The sequence below is a fragment of the Pelodiscus sinensis genome, chromosome 19, assembly GCF_049634645.1.
Source record: "Pelodiscus sinensis isolate JC-2024 chromosome 19, ASM4963464v1, whole genome shotgun sequence".
Classification (NCBI taxonomy): domain Eukaryota; kingdom Metazoa; phylum Chordata; order Testudines; family Trionychidae; genus Pelodiscus; species Pelodiscus sinensis.
Window position 1 is genome coordinate 28,034,214 of NC_134729.1, and position 19,457 is coordinate 28,053,670.

General features: G+C 55.2%; 1 protein-coding gene across 6 annotated transcripts; it reads left to right on the plus strand.

Annotated features, from left to right (window-relative positions):
- Positions 1 to 2,591: 2,591 nt before the first annotated feature.
- On the plus strand, positions 2,592 to 18,722 carry LOC102458385 (AN1-type zinc finger protein 5-like). 6 transcript variants are annotated; one of them, XM_075903229.1, is made up of 7 exons: positions 2,592 to 2,757; positions 3,994 to 4,123; positions 5,720 to 5,893; positions 7,526 to 7,619; positions 8,713 to 8,831; positions 10,991 to 11,101; positions 15,881 to 18,722. In XM_075903229.1, exons 2-7 carry the CDS (start codon positions 4,006 to 4,008, stop codon positions 16,027 to 16,029), a joined length of 765 nt encoding a protein of 254 aa, XP_075759344.1. In that variant the 5' UTR covers positions 2,592 to 2,757; positions 3,994 to 4,005; the 3' UTR covers positions 16,030 to 18,722. The 6 variants fall into 6 exon arrangements, with proteins under 6 accessions (XP_075759344.1, XP_075759345.1, XP_075759346.1 ...); XM_075903230.1 differs by having other exon boundaries at positions 7,529 to 7,619; XM_075903231.1 differs by having other exon boundaries at positions 2,596 to 2,757; positions 3,994 to 4,102.
- The last annotated feature ends 735 nt before the right edge of the window (positions 18,723 to 19,457 follow it).

Genomic DNA, 19,457 nt, shown 5'->3' on the forward strand with positions numbered 1-19,457 from the left:
GACCCCCAAACGCCTCCTGCAGCAATGCCACCAAGACAAGCTCAGTTGCCCACCAGCCAGCAATTTCACCTAAGACAGAACATTTAGCCCAACAGTCCCAATTTAAATCCACCCATTCCCCATCCCAAAACCAGTACAGAAACCAGCCAGGACAGGTCCGCTTTGATCTGCAGCCCCAGTTGGTATGCCAGTGCTGGGCTCCCGGCCTAGCTATGCCTCTGCCCCTTGGTCGGGTCCTGTCCTGCTCACAGACTTTAAAGTCAAAAGGGAACCTGGTGATCACCGTGTCTGCATACGGCAGGCCACAGAATCGCACCCACCCACTTCGGAAATAGACCCCTTACCTCTGGCTGAGTCACTGTCATCCTCGGAGTTCAGGTTACAGAGAGGTCACTGTTTACACAAGTTTAAACTAGGAATGTAAAGGGTTAACTGGTTACCCAGTAAGCATCAGCCTCAGCACCAAAATCAGTACCTTTCAAAGGGCTTTTCTACACTATGTGGAAGATCGACACTGCCGCAGTCGATTTTCTGGGGTTCGAATTAGTCTAGTAAAGAGCCTCTCATTTGGACTGAGAGGGTGCTGCTGTCAGCGCCGATAGTCCTGTTCCTCACGAAAGCAGGAGAAAGAGCTCTTGTGCAAGAGAGCTTACACTTCATAGAAAAGAGCGTAGTCCTTGTGCAAGAAGCCCTCTCTTACCAAGCTTTACTGTAAATCCTCTTGCACAAGAGCTGGCGGGCAGTGTGGATGCTCTGCGGAAGAATGGCCATTTTTGTGCAAGAACCCACCAGTGTAGAAATAGCCCATAGACATACAGGCTGGCTGTGTCTAGACTGCATCCCTTTTCCGGAAAATAAAGCCTTTTCCGAAAGATCCCTTATTCCTTTTTTTAAGAGGAATAAAGGATCTTTCGGAAAAGGCTTTATTTTCCGAAAGATCCCCGTCTAGATGGCGCTTTTTTCCGGCAAAGCTCCGAGCCGGAAAAAAGCGGCAGCCATGTTTATGCAAATGAAGCGGGGAGGATTTAAATCCCCACTTCATTTGCAATTGCAATGTGTCTAATTTGCATCCTTTTACGGAAAAGGGATGCAGTCTAGACACAGCCACTATGTCTACACCAGTGCGATCTTGCGCCAGAGCTATGCAAATGAGGCTAAGCGTGGAATATCGCCGAGCCTCATTTGCGTATCTAATGAGCCGCCATTTTGCAGAAGAGGCTCTTGCGCAAGAAGGAGCTGTCTGCACTGCCCCTTCTTGCGCAAGAAAAACCCTCTTGCGCAATGCCGCTATGCTGATTATTTTTAGGAATACAGCGTATAACACAGTAGGCCAGACTACATGATCAGAATGCTCTGAAAACCTATGAAGATTGTTGAAAATAAATCATAGAGTACATTATTCACTAGTGTGACTTTACCTGGGTTACCAGAGCACCTAGGAGACCCAGGTGACTCCAGTATACCTGTGAGAGAAAAGAACCTAGCCTATAAAAGGTCCAGGCAATCACAATAACAAAGTGAACGCAAAGAGACTGAAAGAAAGAATATGATCAGATGCTACATGTGGGTATTGAGGGCTGTAGGAGAAACGATCTGGTGTCAGTATGTGCTGAGAATCAATACACAATGGTGTCATTCGAGTCTGCATTCTAATACCTATGCAAACCAGGAAGGCTTTAGGTTACACAATTTTATCTTTGTCATTTCTCAGCTTCTGGGAACTCAAAGTTCCTTTTTTCATGTCCTCTTAGCACGGTTTCCTGGACAGAGTTTCCTGGGGTGTCCTTCTTTAAGAAAGAGGAAATTCTCCAGCATGGAATTTGGCTAGACCCTCTCCTGCCACTTCCCCTCCAAAGAGCTGCAAGTCCCCCTCACAGCTCACTGGGCACAGGTGCCGCAGAGGACCCTCCTGCAGAGCCCCCGGCTCAGCGCCCCTAATCCTAACCCCATGTAAGTGCTTTGCTGTCTCAGGGTCTCGCCTGCAGGCTCACGGCAGCTTCCCACAGCTCCTGGCCCGCTCGGCCAGGGCACCAGGCACTTCGTGGCCAGGCAGGATCCACTCCTTGGCCTCACTCCTATCTCTCTAGTGCATGGGGAGGGACAGGAATCAAACCCGGCCCCCTCCCAAGGCCTGCGAGGGACTCTCCCTGCCCCCCCCATTCGGAGAGTCTTGTATCCCCTCCCCCTTAGCGGGGGGGTGTCTCACAACCCCTCTGCTATGTTAGGGGTTGTAGATACAGCTGGGGGGGTCTCGTATCCCCTCCCCCAGGCTGGGGGGGGTCTCGTATCCCCTCCCCCAGGCTGTGGGGGGGTCTCGTATCCCCTCCCCCAGGCTGTGGGGGGGTCTCGTATCCTCTCCCCCAGGCTGGGGGGGGTCTCGTATCCCCTCCCCCAGGCTGGGGGGGGGTCTCGTACCCTCTCCCCCATGGCGGAGGTTGCAAATCCCCCTCCCCCATGGCGGGGTCTCGTATCCCCTCCCCCATTGCTGGGGGGGGTCTCGTATCCCCTCCCCCATAGCTGGGGGGGGTCTCACACCGCCTCCCCCGCGCCGCGGGTGGGGGCCGGGCCGCCCCCTGCCAATCGCCATGTTTCCCGGCCGCCCCAGCCCGCCTTCCCCGGCGTGGGCCTGAGCTGGCCGGTGGCAGCCGCCCTGCGTGAGCGCCTGAGCCAGCCGGGCCGGGCCCGCACGTGGCTGGACGGAGCAGGCGCCCCTGGGCCGGGCCGCTCCCGCGGGCGTCTGGCTCCGGCTGCCGGCGGGTGAGTGAGCGCGGCCGGGCCGGGGGGGAGGCGCCCGGAGCCCCTCGGTCGGGGGGGTTGGCGGGGAGCCCAGCGCCTGGGGCAATAAGGGGCGGGCGGTGCCTAAAGCCCCTAAGCCCCGGGGGCGGGGGGGCAGGGCTTGGGGCGGGGGCGGGCGGTGCCTAAAGCCCCTAAGCCCCGCGGGAGGGGGGGCAGGGCTTGGGGCGGGGGCGGGCGGTGCCTAAAGCCCCTAAGCCCCGGGGGCGGGGGTTCCGCGCGTTGGGGCGATGCGGGAGGTGCCTGAAGCTCCTAAGCCCGGGGGGGTCTCAGGGTTGGGGGGGCAGGAGGTGCCTGAAGCCCCTAGGCTTGGGGTCCCGCAGCCGGGGGCGATGGGGGCAGAGGCCCCGGGGGATAAGGGGGGGCTGGGGGGGGCACGTGCGGGGCCCTTCCGGAGCGCGGCTACAAAAGCGGCGCAGGCCGCAAAGCCCCGGGCTCGATTTGGCGCCAGGCCGCCCTCGGCTGCGGGCGGGCGGGGCGGGGACCCCGGGCCTGGGCTGCCGCCGCCTGGCGCTCCCCGCTTCTTCACCGCCCTGGTGGCCTGAGCTGGGAGAACGTCCCGCGTCCCCTTCCCCTGCTGGAGCCCGGCCCCGGCCTCCCACCCCCACCGCGCTGCTCTCCCAGAGCTGGAAACAGACCCCAGCGGTCCCGAGTTCCCAATGCCTCCCTGCCCCAGTGAAAGGCCAGGCTTCACTCCCCGGCCCTGGCTGGAGCTGGGCGGTTCTGTCTTTCCAGTCCTTTGTCTTTACCACTAGGCCGCATTCCTCCCCCCACCGAAAAAGTTGGAAGGAACAAGTGACTGAAAATAAGCGGACATTGTTAAGCAGACCATTTCAGTGGGGTCATTTTACCCTCCCCGGCTGGCTTTGTAAAGTACCATCCCCTCTCGGTTCCCCTCCTGTTTGCGGAGTACATTGTTTATTCCTTCGCCAAGCCTTTCTGTAGCCCCCTAAGCATACACAGTGTTACGCAACCCAGAACAAAATGCACCATGTGCCCCAGAGCTCAGAGAGTCATGGGAGTGCCTGTGGGGAATAAACTCTGGATCTGCAGATTAAACTACTGATCTCTGCCATCCCCCCTGCCTTCCATGCACGCACACCCCCACGTGCTGCTCTTTTTACTCATGGAAGAGCTTTTACTAGTGATCCCCTTTGGTGGGTGTGTTTTGTAACCGTAACTTTCATCCCTTATGTTTAGGTTGGATTTTGCATGTTGCCCTGTTCTCCCTGCCAGAAGGCAGCTCGTAGGAGTGGGGTGATTTCTGTGCCAGACAGGAAGCAGCAGCTGGAGCAGCTCTTGAGCCAAGGTGACTTCCTTGAAAGGTCAGGTACAGAAATCTGAGAAAGGACCCAGTTCTTTGGGTGGGGAAGGTTTTATCCAGGAAGCAGCATGGGAGAGAAGCACCATCAAGTCATTCTGATGACTATACCCTGACCGCTGTTAGCATCTTGGTGCAAAAAGATTCATAACCCAAAGTGATCTGAGTTAATCTCATCCACAGGGCAACATCTGGATAGTCAAGTGTGGAGGAGGTCCACTGAACATAGAATTTGCATGCGCTTGATGGGAAGGGCAGCGCCAGTCAGTGCTGTGTAAAGGAAAGCTGCAGGGTAATATTAAAGAAACTCTAGTCACCCAGCTGAGGACAAAGAGGAGTGAGCTAGTGAGAGCTGAATCATTCTCTTCCCACAGAAAACCTCAGGGGAGGGGAAGTGTTCCTTGTTCGCAACACATTGTTCCCCCTGGGGGAAGGTTTTGCAGGCACATGGCTCTCCCAAGGCCACTGGGATCCTTCCATCAAGTTGAATGAAGCAGCAGTAACTCCTGTGGGGGCGTGTTGAAGTGCCACATTCGTGCTAAAGATAATGCTGTGTTGGAGCACTGGCTCAGTTCCCCTCCCATCCGCTGATCCACCCCTTCACCCCCAAACTGACAGAGTTCTAACCATGCTGCATGGAGGGACATCTGTGGGCTGTGTTCTGTCCCCCTCACTCTACAAGCTTTGGCAAGGGCACAGTGGAATTTCCTGTTGCAGTTTTTAAAGACTTTGCTTCCACTGAGTCAGAATTGCTTTACTGTAGTGCGAGTAGCTCAAGGCCAGATTCTGATCTGCTTTTCAGCCAGTTTAAATCTAGAGTATCTATCCTGTAATCAATATTGGCTAGAGATTTACAACAGCATAACAGACAGCAGAATCTCACCTATGCAATAGGAAGAGTTAATTATCTGGGCTGTCTCATGTATTTCTTTTCTCCTTCTGTCTCACTAGTTTTTTATTTGCAGGAGCTGCTGCTTATGTATTTTACTTAAAATAATTCAGTGCCATTTGGGAGCATAAATAATGTAGCACATTTGAAAGTGAAAGTGCCCAGGTGTGAAATTAATTTGAGCATGAATTTTTAAAACTGCGAAAGGCTGGCCAAAAATTGTGTATGTTCAGGGTTTTACAAAACCTAGTAATAATAGGAATTCTCTTCTATTCACATTCTTAGCACCCTCCCATCAGGGCTCAAGGAAATTGATCAGAGAACACAGATATTTGTTGGGATTTAAACATACTTTTTGCAATATTTTCCAAGGTAGATATCACAGCCTTGGGCCTAGCGCATGAGTACCAGAAAGTAAAACTTGCTATAACTGAAAATGAAAGCTGTAAAGTGCAAAACATAACAAACCCATCCTACAGATTGGACCTCCCTGGTCCGGCAACCTCAGGGCCTGACTGTTCCTGGATGAGGGATTTTTCTGGGCCAGGGGAGGTCATTTCAGGCCCCTTGCTGCCAGCCCTGATTAAGCAAACACTTGTATAGGAGCATAACACCTCTTTCAGGGACTGTGTATCTCCTTCCTGGTCAGCCACAGTGTACAAGGAAGTGTCATGCTGATACATAACTGCTGTATCTCTCTTGTTCCTGCTTTGTAGCTGAGTGCATTGGAAGAGAGACAATGGCCCAGGAAACGAATCAAACACAGGTGCCTATGCTGTGTACTACAGGCTGTGGATTCTACGGCAGCCCTCGGACCAATGGAATGTGTTCGGTTTGCTATAAAGAGTATCTACAAAGACAACAGAGCAGTGGCCGGATAAGCCCCCCAGGTAGAGGAAACATGCGTTGATTGGAAGTTTGGGTGTATTTTAAAAAGTCAGGACAGAACAGATAAAATATAGTCGATGCCCCTCAGCCAACCTGCAGCCACCAAGAAAGCTGAGGTTTCTGCCTCAGCATATGAAGCTAGGTCTTGAAGCTAGGGTCCCACAGTTACCCAGAGACATCGGGCCAGATTCATCTCTTAATCAAACCCATTAAGGTCATTGCAGCACCAGGAACGAACTGGCTCCTTGGGTGTGTCTAGGGTTGGCAGCTTCCCCAAACGGACAGACCAAGTAATGGTGTTCTGTCAGGAAAATTAGCAACCCTCCATTTGTCTAGCGTTCTCATCTCAGTAGTGCTGACCATGAAACTAAGGAGCTGATCCTTGCTCCTAAACACAGGTCCCTGAAAAGAGAGGCAGGTGTGAAGACAAACTCTGCTTTTCCCATTGTTAGCAGGATTTCTTCCGACTGTGGGTCTGTGCAGGCCCTGGGTGCACAGGAACTTACGTAGCAAAGTGAGCGATGCCTGATATATCCCTTGCATAATTGTTATCCCTAGCATAGCAGTGCTGTGCTTGACACTAAGGAGGACGTTATCCCATTAGGAGAATTAGAGAATTAACTGAAGAGTTTGGTATAGATCCTTAGCTGGTATAAATCAGGATATTTCTGTTGCCGCCAGTGGGGTGACACTGTTTTACAACAGCCAAGGATTCGATCGTTTAGCTTTAAGCCAAGAGTGGGGAAACATAAGGCCCAGGGGCCAAATTTGACCCCTGCTTCCTGGATCTGGCCTCTGAGACTGGGGGCTCCCACCTCATCATTGGGGAGCCCACACTGATGTTCTAGCCCCACAGCTCCCATGGGACTGGAGCATCAGTGCCAGTTTCCCGCTGCAGGGGAGGAGGCCCGAGCCTAGCAGGCTGGAGTCAGGTAAGCCAGAGCCTGATCCAGCCCATGAGCTCTGCCTGGCCCAGGGGTGGAGGCTTGGGAGGGCTCCAAAATCTACTAACCCAGGCCCTCCTGGGCTTTGGTGTGTGAGGGAAATGTCTTCCTGCTTCTCAGTCCCTTCTCACTTTTGTATGGCCCCCGACTGATTTTTCTGTGGGTCAGTGGCCCCTGGCCCAAAAAGGTTCCCCACCCCTGCTTTAAGCAGTAGAAATATAACATCGGGGTTCACAGTAAGGTAAGCGCCTGTGGCGTCCCTTTAAGGGCCCTTTCTAAGGCCATGGCTGGACTGAGGCTGGTTTCTCAGTACCCAGGAACTGAGTGGGGGATTGTCAGAGAACTGCTGCTGTGTCCGGTGTTATGGAAGCCTGATCTTGTGGGGGGCTGAGCAGCCTTCTGTTAAAGCCAGTGGGAGTTGAGCTTGCTGAGCCTTTGGGGGTAGTTTCTTATCTTCGGTCAAAGGCTGAGGAGCAGCCGAATCCACTGTTGTTGATCCCTTTGGCTCCCATGGCAACACCTGTGTGGGGTAGCAAGGAGGGTTTTGTGAGTCTGGCTGTGAAGGACCCCAAGTGAATCAGGAATTCGTTCCCGAGCCTGGCCTGCTGTCCCGTGGCTATTGACTAACGCCTGGGGAGCTTGCTGATATGTCTGAGAGTTCACTGAGAATTGGGGTTTTTTTTGTCTTAGCAGCAAATTGTCCCAGCAGCAGCCCTGTGGCTTCTGACTCTATCCCAGGGCAAGGCCCAGAGGGAGACCCCACGCCTGAAGATGTGAAAGCCAGGTACGGGCAAGAAACTCCGCGCATATCTCCAAGCGATAGCTGTGGGACCCGGAGAGAGGCTTTTATTCCCTGCTGTGCAGCTGATTAGCTTTTGTAAAGCAGTCTGGGTCTGAAGGGGGCGCTGACTCAGTGTTCACTGCCCAGGCACCAGGGCCAGCCCCCCAAGCTCCTAATGCCCATAGGTGACTGGCTGATCTATGGGGTTAGGTCGTAGGTGGCATGCACCTGTGCTTGTCATTCCACCTCCATGTCCTCCTTGCTACTGCTTGGAGTTTCACTGAGGTTAGCCCCGTCTGATCCCTTTCCTTCCCATCTGCTTCATTTCAGAGGAGCAGCCTCTCTGTACAAGCAAGCCACAGGGCCTGACTTTCTTAGGCTTGTGTAAAGAGCAATAGAGGAACACAACACTTGGGGAAGTCAACAATAGACATCCCTATGCATAGTTAACATACTGTACAGTATGTGGATACGAGGGTGATGGGTGGTCTAGGAACCCCCTCCCCCCCCCCCCCCCCCGAGGGCTGGATTGAGTGACAGGAGAATCAGGCCTATCAGGGAAGAGGAAAAAATCCAGGGTTTAGATTCTTTGGGGGAGAAAAAGAAGTGGGTTTCTGACCTAGAACACTAAGTTGTAAATAGAAATACCATTGCAGCTTTCTGCACACCCAGGTCTGCTGGTGCACACTGGCCATGATCCCAAACACCCTCTGTATTCACATCCCATCGGTCTGTCCCAGATACACCATACCTTACACCCATGGGAGGTCATCCAGTTATCTGGTTATCAGCGCCCCTACAACTCTCACTGTGCTCTGCCACTGCCGGACCTGTAGCTATTCCAGTCCTGGACCGCTCATGTCCGTGGCTTTGGGATGTAGGGGGAAGCTGAGCTCATAACCCATGCGTTTCCCTTGTCTCCTCCGAGACACTGGAACCCACGTCTCCGGAGAAGGAAAGCCCTACCATGCCGCTGTGTTCTCGGGGACGGTAATGAGGTTAATTTTAGGGGCTGAAGATGCCTCCTGCCTAACTGCTCATGAGAGGGAAATATTTCTGTTTGCTCTGTGGTTTTGGTTGTGGTGAATGCTCCCAGCTCTCAGAGTCCTGTGACCCATCAGATGACGGCCATGAGCATATCCAGAGAGGAGACCAGCAGCGAGACGGTCGGACACATCAACACAGAAGAAACTTCACCGGTGTCTTCCTCATCAGGTAGGCAGCTGCTTAAGACTTGGCATGACTATAAAGGAGACCAGTGTAACTATTCCGTTTTAAGCAGCAAATAGAGTGCCAGCCAGGAGCACAGGGGAGAGTCGTACATTTACAATCTATAGCTGAGATCTAGGGAAAAGGGTCAAAAAAGCTGTTTCCTCATTGCCTGGGGACGGAGCCTAATAGATCACTCTGTAGGCTGAGAACTGACTAGTCACTGACCTTCAGATATCTGTCGGCCAGTTAATCCTCCGTGATTCCTGTCTTTTTAAATGTCAGGAGGCCTGGAAGCAGCTGACTGCCTGACTCCTTGCTGTAGTTCCGGGCCATCTCTCTTGAGGGATGAGTGGCAGTCAATCCAGTGAAGGTTAATAGCAGAGGACTCTACTCTGCACTGATTAGGCCTCAACTGGAGTATTGTGTCCAGTTCTGGACACCATGTTTCAAGGAAGATGTGGGGAAATTGGAGAAGGTCCAGAGAAGAGCAACAAAAATGATTAAAGGTCTAGAAAACATGAGCTATGAGAGACGACTGGAAGAATTGGGATTGTTCAGTTTAGGAAAGAGAAGACTGAGGGGACATGATAACGGTTTTCAAGTATCTAAAAGGAGGAGGGAGAAAAACTTAAACTGCAGCAAGGGAGGTTTAGGTTGGACATTAAGAAAAACTTCCTACCTGTCAGGGTGGCTAAACACTGGAATAAATTGCCATGGGGGGGTTATGGAATCTCCATCTCTGGAGATATTGAAGAGCAGGTTGGACAGACACCTGTCAGGGATGATCTAGACGGTGTGTGGTCCTGCCATGAGGGCAGGGGACTGGCCATGATGACCTCTCGAGGTCCCTTCCAGTTCTAGTGTTCTAGGAAAATGGCTGTGTTAGTACTCACCTGCCTTGCAGAGATGTTTGTAAAGTGGGGGAGTGCGAGAGCGAGTACTAGGCAGGGAGCAGCCTCTGGTTGATCAGTTACCGTTGGTTTGGGACCACACCTGACCTACACGTGGCCATGGGATACCCTCCTACAGTCTTGATCCACAGGGAGTTAACCCACATCTCCCATTTGTTCCTTTACAAACAGCGTTGGTGGCCTTTAAACTGGATCCTGCTGCCGTATTTAACCATTGGCCCGCGTAGAGTGGCAAGCACGGGGCAAGAACTTGGAAAGGGTGGGTTAAGGTGGAGCGAGGGCGCGGCTGGGTCTGGTGAGGAGCCCAAAGACAGCGACAGCCTAGTCCGGGGGAAAGGACACTGGACAGGGATTTGCGAAACCCGTTTTCTCTTCAGGCCACTGACTTGCTGTGTCAGCAGCAGCGAGTCCCAGCTGAAGGTAGGTCTGCGCTGCAGTGGGGGTGATTTGCCGCTCACATCAACGTACCTGCACTCTCTGTGTTCTGGCTAAAAATAGCCCTGAGGTTGTGACTGCATGGCCTGCACAAGACTTCCTTGCTCTCCGGGGCATGTACATGCTTGTGCTGCCTGCTCAGGCGTTCCCGCCTCATGGCTGTTTTCAGCGAGCTAAAAAGGTTAAAGCCAGTGTGAGCACGCCCGCACCAGCCGCGGCTCGCGGCTCACGTCCACGCCAGCCGCGGCTCGCGGCCCACGCCAACAGCTATGGTATAGATATTGTCTGTGTCTTCAAGGGCTCACCTTTCTAAGGTGTTCAGGCATTTGAAGAAGTAGACAGGGGCATGGTGCCTCAGCTAGGTAGGTGCCGAACTCCAACAAGGCACCTAAATATCTTAGAAACGTGGCCCTTTGAGCTTCAGGGTTCCCATGGGTAGAACTGGGCTAGTGCTGCTTACTTAGCTGTGTAAAGTATTGGAGCCCTACAGATGAGACATGCTGTGTACATGTGAACAGCTAAGCTTAGCTAAGGCCCTGGACTGGGATGCCGGAGAAGTGGAGCTCAGACAAGTCATGTGATCTCTCTATACCCCATCTGTAAAATGGAGATAATTTCTTGTCCTTCTCTGTTGTCTAGGTGGTAAGCTCTTTGGGGGAGGTGTTCTCTCGCCGTGCTTATGTACGGCTCCTAGTACAGTGGGGTCCCCATCACCTTTAGGGCCTCTAAGCGCTAGTGGAACAAAATCAATACCTAGAGATGTTTCCAGGTGTGAAAGGGAGGTAAAGGAATTCTCCCCTCCTCTCTTTGTTGCAGGGACCCTCCTTGAAATATCCCAGAACTCCTCAGAGGGGGAGAAGGCTGAAGAAAAACCCAAACAGAAGAAGAATCGCTGTTTCACGTGCCGGAAGAAGATCGGGCTAACTGGTAAGATCTATGCAATGGGGCACGCGGCCTGTGGCCAAGAACAGCACCTGCCTGCTTCTGGGAAAGCAGATTTCTGAATCCAGGAGGTGGTATCTGTTTTCAGATATTGTTGTCTGGTTTCATAAGCCTGCAGTCACACCCCCTTGTTCTGTTGTCCTCTCTGAGCTGACAAGACAAAGCAGGAGGTCAGTGTTTGGGGGTGGAATGTCCCAGGGGTGCGCAGGTATCATGAGAAATGCAGTGGGGGCGATGCTGTCCTTCGAACCATGCTGAACGCTCAGCCCTCGCTTTCCCGAGCCGTGGCAGCATGCAAGTGGTCTCGTTCTTGTCCGTTTTCTTGTGGCTCAGTTCTAGCAAACTGAGCAGCGCCTTTCAGTTTCTCTCGGCCACTGCTCGGCAAAGCTTCTTGCCAAAGCAAAGGTGACGGAGGTGGCTTTTGCAGAGTGAGGGAGGCAGCTGGTGATTGTGGGCACCTTGGTATCCAATGAGACATTTTGAAAGGGTCTCATACCCTCCCTCCGAAAATCAAGCCCTTTTATGATACCTCAAGGGAGGCCCCCAGAAACGAAGGTATCCACAATCTCTAGTCACTTCTGAAAATCTTGGTCTCTTTCTTCAGTGATGCTTGCCAACGAAATAGGCAAGTATGCAGGTGCATTTAAGCCCTTTCTACTAGGGAAGTGAATGGTTAACTAGTAAGCATAACCCTTACCGGGGCTGATGCTTGCCAGTTATGGGTAACCAGCAGGGGCTGCAGCAGGCAGGGGGCTGCTCTGGTCTAGCCCGATGTGCGGTATGCAGGGGCATTCCTACCTGGCTGGAACTGCCCCCATCTGTGGTGGGCCTGGCCCGGTGCACTGCAGGCACAGGCAAGCTAGTCTGGCCGGAGCAGCTCCACCCAACGAGGTTTAAGCGATTAACTGCTTTGTACTTCCTAACAATTGTCTGCCTAATGCGGAGAGGCCACCGAGGACGTGTGGGCCTTTTGCAGCTTGTGGATGTGGCTAAGGAGAGACCAGGCCCAGGCACAAGCTGAGCTGGGTAGAGGGAAGCCTGGGTAACATGCGACTGACTCTGCACATTTATTTAGCCATAGGGATGTTGGGAATTCATTCCCGGGAGCCCAGGTCTGGGGAGTGGTGAGGGCAAAGCATGTGAACTGCCTTCCAGACTGAGCTTGTGAGGTTGATGGAGGGTGCTGCGACATGGCTCGCCGGGATCGGCGACTGCTAACGGCAGATCGCTCCTGTGGCCCCTCATGGGACGCTCGGCAGGGGGGCTCTGAGTTACTCCAGAGGATCCTTGCTCGGGTGTCTGGCTGCTGGGTCTTGCCCCCATGCTCGGGTCTGACCATGGCCATAGTTGGGGTCTGGAAGGAATTTTCTCCCAGGTTAGTGTGGCAGAGACCCTTGCTGGGAGGGGGGGGCAGGGAAGGGGGCGTGGTTCATCGCCTTCTGCTGCCTGGGACACAGGTCACTTGGAGGTTTAATCAGTGGATTCTCTGTAACGTGAAGTCTCTGCATCACGAGTCGAGGACGTCGGTGACTCAGGCAGAGGTCAGGGCGTGGTTACAGGAGCGGGTGCGTCGGGTTCTGCAGCCTGCGACGTGCGGCTCCGACTAGTGGTTCCCAGACTTTTTGGCATCATGCCCCCTTTTTTATTCCCCCCCCCCCCAAAAAAAATAGCAGCAAAACTTAGAGGGGGGAGGGAGATCATGGTGCTTCTGGCCATAAAGTCCTAAGTCTGTGAGGTCCAGAGGGGCCGGGCAAGGGAGGGCTTGGCCGATCGGGGCCGGTTCTTCATTCTCCAGGACTGTCCGCCCGGCACCATTCCCTAGCGCTCTGTCCACGTAAATCAGGGGTGGGGACCCTACACTCGTGGGCAGGATCGGGGCGAGCTGCAGGCGGGCGGAAGCAGCTCTGCACACGGGGAAGCTCTGTCCCTGCACTCGCAGGAATCGGGGCCAGTGGGAATGGCGGGGGGGGCCTGTGAGCACAGGGTGGTGCAGAGCCACCTGTGCCTCCCAGGAGCTGCCAGCCCCCTCCCCCTCAGCCCGCCCACACATCTCCAGCCTGCTCCCCGGCAGCCCCCTCTCACACACTCAGCCCTTAATTTTGTCCCCCTCAGAGCCTAGGGGCACCGCCACAAAATCAACTAGCCCCAACCCCCCAGAAGAGTTAATCTGGCCCTGGGGATAATCCCTGAGCACCCCCCACCCCACCCCACCCCACCCCGCCAGCGGAGGGCGACCAAAATAAGGGGGAGGAGAGGCTGAGGGATCTGGGTTTGTTTAGTCTGCAGAAGAGCAGAGCGAGGGGGGATTTGAGAGCAGCCTGCAGCTACCTGAGGGGGGTTCCCAAGAGGCTGGCGAGAGGCTGGTCTCAGTGGGGGCAGAACGAGGAGCAATGGGCTCCAGTTGCAGTGGGGGAGCTCTAGGCTGGATATTAGAAAACTCTTTCCCTGGGAGGGGGGAGGCGCTGGGCTGGGGTCCCTAGGGAGGGGGTGGAATCGCTGTAAGTCGCTGACAAAGCCCTGGCCGGGATGAGGGAGTTGGCGTTGGTGCTGTTTCAGGTAGGGGGCTGGACCCGATGACGCCTGCGGTCTGTTCCACCCCTAGGAATCTATGGTTCCCTAACTGATTTCTCTGTGGGTCACTGGCCCCGACCCCCAAAAAGTTCCCCTCCCTGACTTAAGTACTGAGCCATTCCGTGGGCAGAGGGAGCTTGGCTTGCCACCTTCAGCCATGGTGTAGTCGGGCTTTTGTTGCAGACTCGGGTCCCATCTACCAGCAGCTCCCAAAATACACCACAGACTTCTCTGGGTTTCTACAGGGCCTAGCTCAGTCGGGCTCCCTTTCTTGGTTGGCCCGTAGCCACTCCCATAAAACCCCCCTTACCAGCATAGCAAGGGCTGACGCTCTAGGCTGGGATTTTAAATCACTGGGTGTTGGCCTAGCTTTGTTGAAGTCACTGATCAAATCCCCACTGAGAGTAACAGGAGCAAAGTTGGGCCAGGACCGAACATCTTAAATCCCACGCCCAGCCCTTGCCTCCCTCTGAAAATTAATTGGCCTTTGTTTACCTCAATGAAAGCGAGATTGGGCCCTTCGTTAGGAGCCTGTGGCGCGTGATGGGGGAAAAGTAACAGGGTTGTTCCAGGTAAGCAGCATTAATATCAGGTCCTGTAAGATGATAGAGGCAAGACAGCTCACTAAGCAATTAACTTGGCTGCGTTTCCTCAACCGAAACATTATTCCCTTCAGCTTGCTCCACCATTTAATCTTCCCTGGAAAAAGTTAACCCCAGAGCTGCGGAGGTCACGCTGCTTGAGCAAAGCTCTGTCCTCTTTAACCTAGTTAGAGATTGTGGTTAGCAACATGAAATTTACCCACAAGCCTTGGCCAGCACAAAGGCCCTGTGCAGGAGAGAAGCCCAAGGAGTTTGTGCAGAGCCTGGCACAGCGAAGCCCTGGTCTGGATTTCAGCCTTCGGGTGCTGTCGCATGCCTGTTTGTTTGCAGCACGTCCATTTCCGGGGACACAGGGGAGAGAAAAACATACCACTGGTGCCGCCTCTCCAGAGCTGTAGGCAGCAAGAGGCCTTCCTGGAAGGGAAGCTGCTTTCTTACCCGGTGTGTTAGCAAAGGGAACTCTGGGTGTTCTCAGGCAGGGGGAATACATTGCACCCGTGTCTTGGAAATTGTCCCCTAGCACGTCCCTTCCCAAAAGGGTTACAGGAGGCAGCCTTGGCCAGTGGTGAGAGTGCTGAACTGGAGTGAGGAGACCGGGGAGTTCCCTGCTCTGGGCATGGATTCCCCAATCTAGGACAGTGGGAGAACACCTCTGAAAAGTGTTGTCTGAGAGCCAGGCTAGATGATGAAAAGACGGACTTCCGAGGCTGAGACGTGTGGTCCGTGGGCCCCATCCAGAGGCTCGAGAGCTACTAGCCATAAAACCTGGAAAGTGTTCAGGGGACCCAGCGATCAGATTTGGAGGCGTTTGTAGCTAGCTCAGTTCTGTGGCTCAAGTGAACCTAAAATGTCCAAGTAGCATCCAGTTCTGCTAGCGAGTATCTCATAGAATCACAGAGCTGGAAGAGACCTCAGGAGGTCATCAGGTCCAGCCCCCGCCCAAGGCAGGACCAATCCCGACTATCTAGTGAGATCCATTAAAGTACAACCCAGCCTCCGCTCTCTGAGCTCCAGCGAGCTGCTGTCCAAACAGGCTCCTTCCCCAGAGAGAATCCCTCTGTTATCTTGTGATTCAGACCCTGCCAATGCGGCTGCTGCCGCCGGCATGTGGCTGAATGGGTCGCACTGGACTCGAACATGGCGCACTGTGTTTGAGCCGCAGGAAACCCCAGCTGACTCTCCCGCCACAGAAATTTGAGACCAGGAAGCCTAATCTCATGCCGCGATCTCCAACCTTGGCTTCTGATTGGTTCGCTAGCCTGCCTCATCTCTAGTGAGTGGGGGAAGGCATGGGCAGCAGCCCTGTGAAAAAACGTTTCCCACCGTTTGGGACAGGTGGTCCCGTCCCAGGAAATCAGCTGCTGATGGCTGGGTTGCTGAGCCACGGAGCCTCCTCGGAGCTGCCCCGGATCAGCCGGGGGTTCGCTTTGAGTGGCCCTTTCTCAGTCCACTGAAGCTCGCAGGCAGATAGGCGCCTGGTCTGACCTTCCTTAGGGCGTCCGTGCGTGCTGAGAGCCCCCCCCCCCCCCCCCCCGCCCGGTGAGTGTCACCTCCTCGTGATTAATGCTCTCTCTGGAATTCTCCCCTCCAGGCTTCGACTGCCGCTGCGGGAACCTGTTCTGTGGCATCCACCGGTACTCCGACGTGCACGGCTGCCCCTATGATTACAAGGCGGAGGCGGCCGAGAAGATCCGCAAGGAGAACCCCATCATCGTGGCAGAGAAGATCCAGAAGTTGTGAAGGAAGCTGAGCACTTGAGCCGTGCGACTCGGCACTCCCCCTCCCCACCCTTCTTCCCAAGGTGTCTGGGATCCAGCCAGGACGGGAGGAGACTCAGCCGCCCAGCGGCTCCTTCCCCTCCTCACTTCCCCTCCTCAAAGCATCGCCCGGCTGACCTGGGTTGGGGATCCGCCCCCTGCCCCCGATGTTCCGAACTTTGGACTTGTCTTCCAGTGGAGCTGCCTGTTCCTCTAGCAGCCCCCGGCTTGGCAAACTCCCGGCAGTCTACTGCGAGCATCCGTGAGTCACTGCAGCGCCCCGGTCTCTCCGCCCACTCACAGGTGGCGCAAGGAGTCTCGGCCGCCAGCTCCTCTCCCTCGAGGCAGAGTGTCTCACACCCAGAAAAAGGATTCTGCATTTTCAGCCCTGAATTTTCTCCCCTGCCTCGTAAGAAGCTGGTGGGGTTGGGAGGGGCTTGTTAAGCAGCGGCTGATGGTCCAGCTGAGTTGGCTCACGGCTCGCAGACACTGCAGCAAAGCGAGTTCCATCCACGAGCGAGGACCGTTAAGGAAAGACATGTAAATTCCTCTTGCCTTTCCCTAGGCTGTGTCGGATGGCTGGCTGCCCTGGCCTTGTGTTCCAGGCTGGTTGTGGGCGGCTTCCCGAGCCCCACCAGAGCCCACACGCCGGTAACCCCTCCACCCTTCCCACTCTTTACCTTCTGCCTTATCGTATGATTCTCTCTTATCAGGGTTGTGCACAAAGCCGGACCAGCAACCCCCCCCCCCTTTGCTGCACGCATGCAAATCTCAGAGATCTCTCTCCCCCCTCCCGGCCTCGCTGATATTCAGTGAGACTCTCTCGAGTGGGTGGGTCTGGTGGGAAATCACACCGAGCCGCTGACCTCTCCCAGCCCCCTACTTGTCCCCAGGGGGTAGCCGGAGTAGTGGAGCCTCAGCTGTTGTAAATCAGCTGAATATGCCTGCTAAGGCACTTGCGCTGTTCTGTCCCATACAAGTGTCCCCTCCTCCCAAGCTGTTCCCAGATGTGCATCCAATGGGGCTGATTATGGGCACCTTTGGGTGCCAGATTGAGGTGCTGGTCCTGGCATCACGGAGGGAAACTCCCAGCATCAGGGCTCTTGACGGGATGTGAAAAGAGGGTTTGGGTTTGGGATGGGGGTGCGGGGTGAAATCCTCTCCTGTGCAGAGAGCCAGCCCCACACCTGTGCGCCACTGGAATTCGCTATCATTCTTGTGCTGAGCGGGGCTTGGCCTGTGGGCCCTGGGCCGGCTCTCCGCAGCGGTGGGAATTTCACCCAGGACACGCTGTAGCTATTGCCGCAGGAATCTGCCTTGTGGGAGCTTTCGGAGGGGAGTGTTGGGGGTGGCTCCTTCTGGTCTGTTCTCCACAAGGCCCAACAAACAGAACCAGCCGTGAGTTCTAGGAGCCGCAAACGTGACACGAGCCCCTGGAGCACAAGGCAGCTGAGATGCCTCTGCCCCGCTTCGAAACTCTCCCATGTGATCAACTTGTTTCCTTCAGCATGGACTTTCCAGGAACGGTGCGGAGAGCAGTTCAGGTCCCTGGGCCAGGCTCAGCGGCTGTACAGTGACAGTGAAATGTGCGAGGCCGTGGCCCGTTCACACCAGCTGCGAAGAAAGATTTTTAATTTTTCTACCTGGAGCCAGCCAGCTCGGTCGCTCTCTTCGTGGCCTCGCAGCGTCCCCTACCGAAGGTACCAAGGGGAAATTATTCAAGGGCTACATTCTGGGCTCACTAACCCTGGTGTAAATCCAGCGTAACAGCGGAGCTAGAGCCTGATTCACTAGTGCCTCTCGCCAGGCTCATGCTGGTGAAACTCCAGTGATCTGCCTGGCGCTCCCGCCTGAAACAAGCAACGTGTTGATGAATCTGAGCCTTGTGTGCAAATCCAGAGCAGCTCCACTGACCAGTGCAGGCCCGCTGGGCTAGCGCCGCTGGTGGGAACTGACCAGCTTACACCAGCTAAGGATTTGGCCAGGAGCCCAAATCCCTGGGCACGCTCCTGATTTCATAGCAAATTCCATCGCAAATGCTCGTTTGGGTTCCGGCAGCATTCGGGGTCTGACTCATGCTGTAAACCAGAGCAGCTGTGTGGTCCATGCAGCCCCACCCCGGAAAGCTGGAATATCTCCGCTGGTGTCGTTCTGTGACACACGGGTGCTCCTGAGACCAGCATCTGGTGTCCCACAGCCTGGGGCCAGAGAACCGGTGTTGGCGGTTGGCTTCCTTCTGCACCACTCTTAGCCCAAGCGAGCTCTTCTGGTTGTGTGTGTAATGCAAGCCACGAGGGGGGGGCACCCGCGCTTTCTTCGAGCTCCCCCCCATCAGATACTTGCTGGCACCCGTCTTGCCTTGAGCCTACCAGCAAACCCGCTTTCTTTGCAGAGACGTTTTGATGGACAAAAAGGGCCTGCTGCCCCACGGCTGGCTTGGGCCCCTAACCTGGCCCCTTCCAGCGTGGCTCTGGAGGCCCGGAACCGTTCTCCGATCAGAGACGCTCAGTAACATTCGCGTTAAGTCGGGGAATTCTTTCCGGGGGGGAGGGGGGAGTTGGTTGTGGGTGGAAGCCCAAGCGGAGATGATCCAGCTCTGTTTCTCCACCACGCCCTCTCTTCCTAGAAAGTATGAGAGCAGATATGTAAATACTAATATATTCTAGTTTGCTTGGATGGTTTCAGTTGCTTTGTGTTACGCTGCCCCGGAGCTCTCAGGGCATTCGTGCAGCTCTGGCCGCCTGCGGTGGCTCAGCTGCTTTGCTGGCGCACAGCTGACAACCCCAGGAATAGCTCTGTGGTAAAGGGCTTCCTTCCCCCCTTCGAGAGCCGCTGCATGGCTGGCTCATCACGGCAGCGGGGGACAGCGCTCTGAGCTCTGCCGATGGCCGCGCTGCGGAGGGGGCCGCTTTCCCCACACGCATTGCCCCTGGTTCTTATCAGTCGGGAATTGCGTGTGGATTTCTACCCCTTCCCCTGGCAGCACCTGGCACTGGCGGCAGTCGGAGGCCTGGACACTGGGCTCCATGGCCAATTGGTCTGACCCGTGTGGCCGTTCTGTGTTTTACACCCCCACGTTGCACTGGTGTGAATGGTGGAGGAAGGGGCCGGCAGCTCGGAGTCAGGCCCTGGCGTGTTCCTGTTTTATCTGTCTCAGACGATCTCGGGCTCGCCACAGGCAGTGGCGGGTTGGCCACGATAAAGCAGCATCTCGGTCCCTCGCCCTCTGCTGCCTGGTCACGTTCTTGGGCCGGCGTGTGCTGCGGCTGGAGGGGGGGCAGCATGTGGAGACCCGCCCGAGTTGGTTTGAACCGAGTGAGCTGGAGCAGGGGCGCCGCCATGCCACAGACGAGCCGCTTGAGTCCATGCCCGGGGCCTGGGGTGGCCTTGTACAGCTCGCCCCATTCCTGC